We start from the raw sequence: 8,468 nt of genomic DNA, 5'->3' as shown, positions 1-8,468 counted from the left end.
CTCCACCGCCGCTGCCTGGGCCTCCTCCATCGCGATCGTAGCTGGGCCCCCATTTGCCTCCCTTGAAACCGCCGTCCTTGCCGCCAGTTCCTTTCTGGTTGCTAGGGCCTTGTGGGGTTTCGGGTCCGGGTTTGTTGATGGGGTTGATCGGCTTACCCGGTTGTTGTAGGTGGAGAGGCGTCCTGTTCGCCTGTTCATCTTTCTTCCGGGCTTGTTGTCCGGTCGTCGGGTCCCAACCAAACCGGCAGCCCCCAGCGGCGTAGGGGTTGTCGGTGAATTCAGTCTCACCAAACCTAACTGTCTTGGCATGGACCTCTTGTACGATTTCGGTTCGAAAAATTGAAATATTTGCGACAGAGAGACGCCCTCCCGGTACCGGAACCCGATGACATAAGGCATTCATCCTCACGTGGATGTCGTACCTGAGGGCAGTCATGAAGCCTTCTCTCCGTATGATCCCATCCGCATTCCGCTTGTGCATCACCAGCCAGTTTGCCAAGTTTCCGTGCGACGGAATCTTGCTGACAGCCCGGAGGAATCCTTGGTGGTTGACGGACCACTCCTGGTACGTCTGGAGGTACTCGCTCGGATACGGGAAGCCCGTATAACGCAACCGCTCTCCGCTAGCATCATCCGATTTGTTCCGTTTCTCGGCGTGGTGAAGGAACGCCTGTTCCTGCCACCACTCGTTGAAGATTGTCAACGGCAAAGGTGCTCGGAATTCTAGAAGATTCTGTGCAAAGAACCGGGGGAGGCCTATGTCGTCGTTGTTTGGGACCGCGGCGTTGTCGAAAAGGACCACCGCCTCCGTCCCGGTGGGGACGGCCATCTCATCATAGTCACGGATTCTTGGGGTGACTGCTGGTGCTGGGGTTGGGATCTTGAAACCGTGGAGTTGGTTTGAGGTGGCTGGGATGGGTAAGGGAGCGGCAATTGACGGTGAAGAAGGTGAGGCAATTGGCTGGGTTGAAGCCGTGGGCATCCGGGTTGCTAGAGTCGAGGGTAGAGGTAACGAAGCCGCTGGGTTGCTTGCAATGGTGTTGCCTAAACCTTTGCAGATCTTGAACAACATTGTAGCTTTGGCAGATTTTCCCGCTGCGTCGGCCGCCAACGCCCTTCCTATCACCTCTAGCATGGTCCCTTGTAGGTCCACCTTTTCCTTCGTCTTCCCTATGACCCGCATCTCCTCCTCCGCATCTACAGGATTCCCCGCTAAGCGAAGTAAAACGCCGTGATCCGTCAGCCCTGCCATCTACCCTATCCGTTCTACCCCTCCGCCTTTCCTTCCTTTGTGCTTACCGGTCCCTCTCTGGTTTCCTTGATCCCCAATACCTTCCTCCACCAACTCCTTGAGTTCGTCGAGTCCCATCCCTCTTCCTTCCTCCCTATCTTCCCCATCTCCACCTCCCTCCCCCCGTCCGTCTTCCTTCTCTTGCTCCCCCGGTCGTTTCGAAGCCGCTTGGGTCGACCTTCTCGCTGGCGCCTTCACAGTGACTTTCTTGTTTTTCTTTGGGGGGGCTGGGGTCGGTTCGTCTTCTGCTCCTCCGTTGGTCTGTTCTTCCTCCGCTGCCGCCGTCGGTTCCAGCTCCTCCTGTGTCCCTGTGATCCCTTGCGACTGACTACCCTCTCCGCCTCTTTGCCCACTTGCATCTCCGCTCGATAAGCCTGCTGCTACCTTCACAGCCGAAGTCGCCGCTGCAATTGAGTTAAACATGTTGGTTAGTTTGGTTGAGTGGAGAAAGATTCACTTAGTTTGGCGAAAATTTGTCCACGAGTTCTGGCGATATCGTGTCTGGCGTATCGTGCACTGTTGCCGGTTCCGGATTGCTGGCCCTAGCCGGTACCGGTTGCTCCTCAATCAACTAGGTTTGGGCCCAGCCGGGCGCGCCTCGGGTGCGCACTGCGGGGGGCCTCTGTGCGCGCGCCTCACGCTGGCTCCACTACCGCTGTCCCTTGGACTCGGCCCACCTCCCGCTGCGCTCCCGGTAAGCGCACATGAAAACACACAAGCAGTGGGTGGGGAAGCTTAACAACAAACAGATTGGAAAAGCAGAGTGAAAGTGTGTTAATAACAGCTCTTGAGTAATTTGAGCTTGGTTTGAAGGAATGCCCTCACCCCTAACCAGTTGCAGTTGAGCCAGTTCCTTGCAGATGGCTCAATCCTTGTTTTGGAACCCTTTAATGGATGAGATTGAATGGACAAGCATTCTGCAAGCGGATGTCATAAGCGGTCACCAATGAGTCACAGTGGTCCATATTACGGACTGTTGATTCAGGCAGGCCATGCTGCCAATAGAGGCCCAAGCTGCAGTGGTTTTAAACATACCATTGATTTGGTTTGAAAAATATTTGCAGAACAATTTGAAATGGTTTTAGAAACTATTTGGGTGCTCCTTAGTTTTTGGCAACAGAATCGGTCTGCAAACCAAATTCAAATTGCTTTGGTTCCAAAAACTACTCACTGCAACCACCTCAAAAACTTTTGGGGTCCCTGTCTGCCCTTGCAAGGTAGCCATGGCAGATGGGGCAGCACCTTGGCCAGATCCTCAGCTCAATCTTAACAAAGCCTCTTGAACGGGGGTCCCTAAGGGACTCTCCGCAGGAGAGGCTTACGCCCAAAGTTGGCCGCGTGGCCTGAGCACTTTGAGAAATTTACATGAATTTCTTCTTTTTTGGAATAAACAGCTTGTTAAACACAAACAACCACCTTTCATGAAATTCTGAGGAGAACAGTTTGTAGACATGCTTCTCAGGCATTTTTTCATACTTTTTTGGGGTGATTTGGCTTGAAATAAGCAGTTGCTTGTGATTGTTAGTCAGTGATGTCCTAGCATTTTGCCCGGTAGAGATCAACAGCTGGCGAACTGGTTGGATCATTGGTTCACGCACCCTCTCACGGTTTGGTGACTTACATGGGGCCAGATGTTATCTTTAAAATTATAGTCTCTGGTTTCTGGATTGTTACTCAGTGCAAGGTATATTATGTACTTGCACCAGGGATATCTGCTGGGATATCCGGTCCTGAAAAGGTCGGATTGTTTACAATGGTATTTTCTTTACTGGATAATTCTTGCGAGGGGATGGAGCTACACCACGGCTCGAATCTGAACTTCGAGTTGCGTTGGCGTGCCTGCGGGGTCAAAATGCGGTCTGGTTTGACCTGCCTGCCGCGAATTCGACTGCGGAGGCAGGTCAACGCCAGGGATGGGTCAGACCTGCGTTGGTCTGACCCATCCGACCCAGCTGTCATGCCAACGCCACCAGCACATTCCGTCGGCATGACATATGGGTAAAATTGGTGTCATGGCATTACGCAGACGACCATTTTCGGCCCTGCTGAGCAGGCCGACGGTACGGGTGGGTCGGGCCAACCTGACGGCCCTGTCGGCCTGACTGAGCGTCAGAAGAGCGTCTGACACGGCAGACAGCCGACAAAGGCTTGCCAGCAGGGGAAAGCCAACGTCGCGGGCTGGTTGAGCCAGCGTCAGACCCTGGCAAGATCACCGATGACGGTGATCAGTCTGGTCTGACTGCGAGGTGCTTGTCAGTCAACCGACTGAAGCCCACGGTGAGCACAGAACAAAAAACCTGCTATACACAATGCACTCGATCAAAATATCCAGCACGCCGCCCGTTGTCAACGCCGACCATGGCTCAATCAAAGAGTCTAGCACGCCGCGGGATAACACTCCGTCCTTTGCTAACGCCACCCAAGGCTCGGGGTCCGCCGGCGACAACAACGTCGGCAGCCCGCTTGCAGCGCCTGCGCTTGAGCATAGAGCTCCAGCTAGAAGGACCAGAGTGAGTCCTCCTTCAAGCCTTGTGATATGCGCGCCAGAATCTAACCTTTCCACCTCTTTATTTCTTGTCTTGTGCAAGGTCAAGCCACCTCCGACCCGAACGGTGCGCAGGAGCCTCCGTATCTTCCGAATGACTCACAATTTAGGCCACTTCACCGCCACGGAAGGCTATACCGAGAAATCTGGAGCTTCCCGCCGCGCGCACCACTAGTAGGACGGCCCTCAAGCTCAATGAACGATCTCTCCCCCTCCCAAAAAAAGTACATAAATATATTGTATGATATTGTTGATTCTGCGCTGGCTATAACATGATTTAGTTTGCAGTGTACATTTATTACTCAGCCAAGTCCGGATCCGTGGATCCTGTTGCAGCGGCTTTCTTCTTGTTCTTCTTTGTCTTCTTTGTTTCATTTTTCTCAACAACTGAATGCCAGACATCCAAACCGTTGTGCATTGCATCAATCCACTCGAGCTGAGTGATTGGTTGAAGTGTTATGTTCGAGAATTTACGGTGCCAATTTACCGACGAGAGAGAAGCAAGATTGATAATAAATCTGTCGTCGTCGCGGTGGGTAAGTTCCAAGCTTTTTTTTGAGCTCACTCTTCGCTCAACAATTGCTGTCCTTGATTTGGTGAGTTGGCAATCGCCGTCGTGACAATTGTGCTGGACATTTAATCCAGTCTCAATGCTCTGAGGCCATTCATGAGAATTAACAAAAACAATCAGTACTTGAATTGTAAAGGATCGCACGCGCAATGATAATGACCAACAGATGAGTTTACGCAGGTCTCTTCGGCGGTTTTACAAACCTCTCTCATCCTATAAAAAGAATTTTCGGCCATTTTTTGAAACACAGTCGTGTGAACAAACACTGCAAAAAAAACTTGGTCAACTGCTTTCAGTTGACATGCAGAGAACTCAAGCCAAGCTTCCATTGTAACTCCACCTGAATTCACAAGTGTCTTTGTTGGCACAGTCACTGTGCAAGGTGCACAGTGACTGTGCATTAAAGCTTGGGTTGAGTCAAACCTTGAGTAAGGCTGGTGTAACACCACAAGCTTCCTCAGAGTTACCACATGTCAACTGCTCACAGTTGACACAGTTTTTTTTGCAGTGAAAGTAACTGCTTTGTTGGGACGGCTTCTGAACCTTCCAAATAGAATTTACACGTCCAACGCGTTGAGAATTTTGAGGTGTTTTAACATTGAACTGTCAAAAAGAATCATTTGAGTAAAAAATCATAGATTACTGTGATGTGAACAGGATAATGATGAAATACCAGAATAAAATAACCCTTCTCAAGGACTTGCTTCTTGTTCAGGTTCAATTCGAGTATTTGATTATATTCATGTTCAGGATAGGCGTTCTTCAAGTGTTGCGGAGGTTCTACTTGATCAATTTCCGGTACTAAGCGCTTTCTGATAGAAGGATAGCTGGTAACCGGAAGGCATGCGTCTTGATTATAACCCAGAGATTGTTGTATTAAGGGATTACTTTTGAATATATTCTGAACTTGATTGGAAGATTGAATAAATTTGTTGAGTTTTTTATCAAAGAAGAAACCGCCAGAGATAGTTTGGCGGAAACAGTGATAACTGCTGAAGGTAATGGCTATATCTTGACCGGGACTTTGGCGGTTGGAGTGAATGGAAGCGTTTCGAAGAATACCATTAAAACTTTCAAACTTTTCTGTTGCAAAGAGGCTTGGCGGACCAAATCGGAGGATGGATTCCGGAAGGTGAAGTAACATATGGAATTTGGCTTTATTGACCCATTGGGCAGAATCTTCGACAATGTGCTTTAAGAATATATCAATGTGCATCCTTAAGTCAGATATATATGAGTCCATATCTTCAATAAGAGTTTGGAAGATTAAGGCGCTCATATGACAGAGAGCGGACCAGATTTTGACGCGGGAAGGGGTCATAAACCGGAAAAAGAGGAAGGGAGCCGCTTGAAGAACAATTCTGAAGTCTTTACCAATCAAGCTTTTGGAATATTGTACCATGCTGGTGGGTCGGATGGATGGAATGTTGAGAGAATTTGTATTGAAAGAATACCACAAAGCCAAGAGTTCCGTTTTTTGGTCTTCGTCCAATGTCTTCATAAAATCCCGGAACAGATATTTTACCGCGCCAAGGAAAATTACATGTAGCGCTTCCACCGGAGTATCCTTGACCATATCAAATCCTAATAAAAAAGGGAAAAACGCGGCAAAAGCCGCAAAAGCGCGTCAGAAATAGAAATTCAACAAATATATAATCAGCTAAATAAAAACCTTTCAAGCCCAAAAACTGATTGAACATTTTTTTCCATATCCAGTACCAGTACTTGAGGAATTGGCTGATCCATATGCGGCGGCAATTCTTCATCCGCTTGGAGTATGGCGATTTTTTCCTCTTCAAAATTGAATAATTGTTTTGCGAATTTTATATTGATTTGATCTCGAACCGCTAGCTTGGCGGATCTGGTGTTGTACTTTTCCAAGGTCATCGACGGCTCTTTTGCGCACTCCCAGAGCTTTTTAGAGTTTTCCGTAGTTTGTTCCATCGTTCGCAGTTGATTTAGGCACTGTGTTTTAAAAAAAAGAAAGTAAAGGCGTAACAAAATCAGACTTAATTGATAAAAAGAAATAGACAACAAAAATACATTTGCGCCGTGTAAGTTCTTCTGCATAAATTGCCCTACATAAGGCATCTTCTTTCTGTCTTGCAGCGTAGCAGAATGTAAGACACAATACCGACAAGAATTAAGAGAATTTCCAGGTACGTGAGTGTTGGTAATTTTGGCGTGCATTGGGGAATCCCCTAAAAAACACAACATGCTGGTCATAACGTGGACTTCTTCGCCAATAGTACTATCATACGCGCTAAATCCATGCGTGGCCATGTCACTGAGGCGCAAAACAATTAACAAAGAAAAGAACAAAAATAATCAGCAAGCTTTGCCAATAAATCAAACCGCGAGGATTTAAAACAGATAAAAAAGCTACTTTAATTGCTCAACAACCATTTCTCCTAGCTCCAAAGGTCCCGTGATGTTGGTTGTGCAAAGAAAATGACAGTTGAATTGTTGATTTGAAATTTTGGGCGGCAATCCAGAAAGCGTAAAGTAATAAGAGATGTGTTTGTTCCATTTTTTCGATTTGTTTCCGGACGTGTTGTCTGAGTATAGCGTGATGGGAACATTTCTCAAGATTTTTCCGCCCGCTTTTTTGCTCCACTCATTTGGAAAGGGAGTTTCTGAACCATTGTCAGCTTTTTATCAATACAAAAAACAAGACAGAGAAAAAATGTGTCAGTAAAATATTGTTGTAATGCAAATGTACTATTTTCTCACTCATTATCTTTTTCCCACAGCAATCAAATAATTTCAAGCCATTTTTCAATGTAATTTCATCGTAGACTAGAGAGAATCGATCAACGGAGATGGTTTGCAAAGCTGCATCATCGTAAGAAATCCCAGCGGGGTTGGCCGCAACGCGGATTTTGATTTGACTATGATCTGAATTAGATTTTAAGATTTTTTTGTAGCATCTGGCAAAGAGTGCAGAATTTTCAGTGTGGAAGAAGACAGGAATAACAATTTCTAAATTTTTTAATTGCACCGGTTCAAGTATGTAGAAATGTTTTTGATTAGATTTAACCATCTGGACTCGAAGGTCTGGGTCAAGGTGCTTGAGCCACTTGGCGGATTGAGAAAGCTTATATATATTGTGCCTGTGTGCCTCCTCCGGCACAAATTCAAGGTGCGGTGCTACTAGGGGATTCATCAAATCCTGTCGACAACCAACAACCACCCCTAGATTCAGCTCAGTTCACCGGCTCAGGACGCTCAGGTAAGTACTCACGTCCTTGATCAAATCCTTTGGATTTAAACCAAATACCGGCTGACCAAAGATGGTCTCTCTTTCAAAAATAGTCCTATCAAAGAGCTTCCAAATATTTGTCCGCATCTGCCGCAAGGCCTCCCATTGAGGGAGCTTAACGTGGTACAGCGTGAACACGACCCGGACTTGGTGGTACATATCGCGAGATATGAGTTTATGTAAGTATCCGATGAGAAGCGAACCAACAAGATACTTTAATGAAAAGGAACATTGTGGTAAGTCTTTATTTTCTTTATTTTGTGATGAGAATCCAGTTCCTTACTTACCTCTTGGTTTGGGAAGGGATACCAGGCTGAGCTGTTGGGCTTAACATTTTTTATTATAGCTTCTTCTTGGCAGGAGAGCGGATTTGAAGCGTCCAGACTGGTCTCCTCGGGCTCTGCCTTAACCTGCCCAATTGCGATACCAATCATATTCATCCAGTTCAACTCTCCTTCCTCATCATCTGACTCCAACTCCTCGAAAAGACTCTTCGGTACGTCCTCTTTTTCCATTTCCTTGTTTTCTCTTTCTTCTACGTCCTCCATCAAAAGATCTTGATCCTGTCCAATGACTGGCTCTAGGTGAATCGGATCCTCAACAGTCATCGGCTCCCAATACGAGGCATCACGCGCAGCCCTTCGAGAAGACTCTTGGTTTCAAATTTTGTTTTCCGCACGCACAAGGATTTGATGTCGAGGGCCAAGACAATGTTTCTTCCGGTTTGTTGTTGTCCGTCCTTTGCATAGCCAACACAGGAAATTATTGCCATTAACACCGGGTCTATTAACAAAGTCTT

The 8,468-nt window shown here is 47.1% G+C and overlaps 1 protein-coding gene across 1 annotated transcript; it reads left to right on the top strand.

Annotated features, from left to right (window-relative positions):
- Positions 1-3,600: 3,600 nt before the first annotated feature.
- PtA15_10A332 (uncharacterized protein) lies at positions 3,601-4,011 on the top strand (the record flags this gene model as incomplete). The annotated part of the gene is made up of 2 exons (XM_053160497.1): positions 3,601-3,801; positions 3,880-4,011. 2 exons carry the CDS (start codon positions 3,601-3,603, stop codon positions 4,009-4,011), a joined length of 333 nt encoding a protein of 110 aa, XP_053024465.1.
- Between the last annotated feature and the right edge of the window lie 4,457 nt (positions 4,012-8,468).

This window comes from Puccinia triticina, chromosome 10A (assembly GCF_026914185.1).
Source record: "Puccinia triticina chromosome 10A, complete sequence".
Classification (NCBI taxonomy): domain Eukaryota; kingdom Fungi; phylum Basidiomycota; class Pucciniomycetes; order Pucciniales; family Pucciniaceae; genus Puccinia; species Puccinia triticina.
Note: the sequence above shows the minus strand (reverse complement) of the source record. Positions and strands in the feature narration are given on the sequence as shown.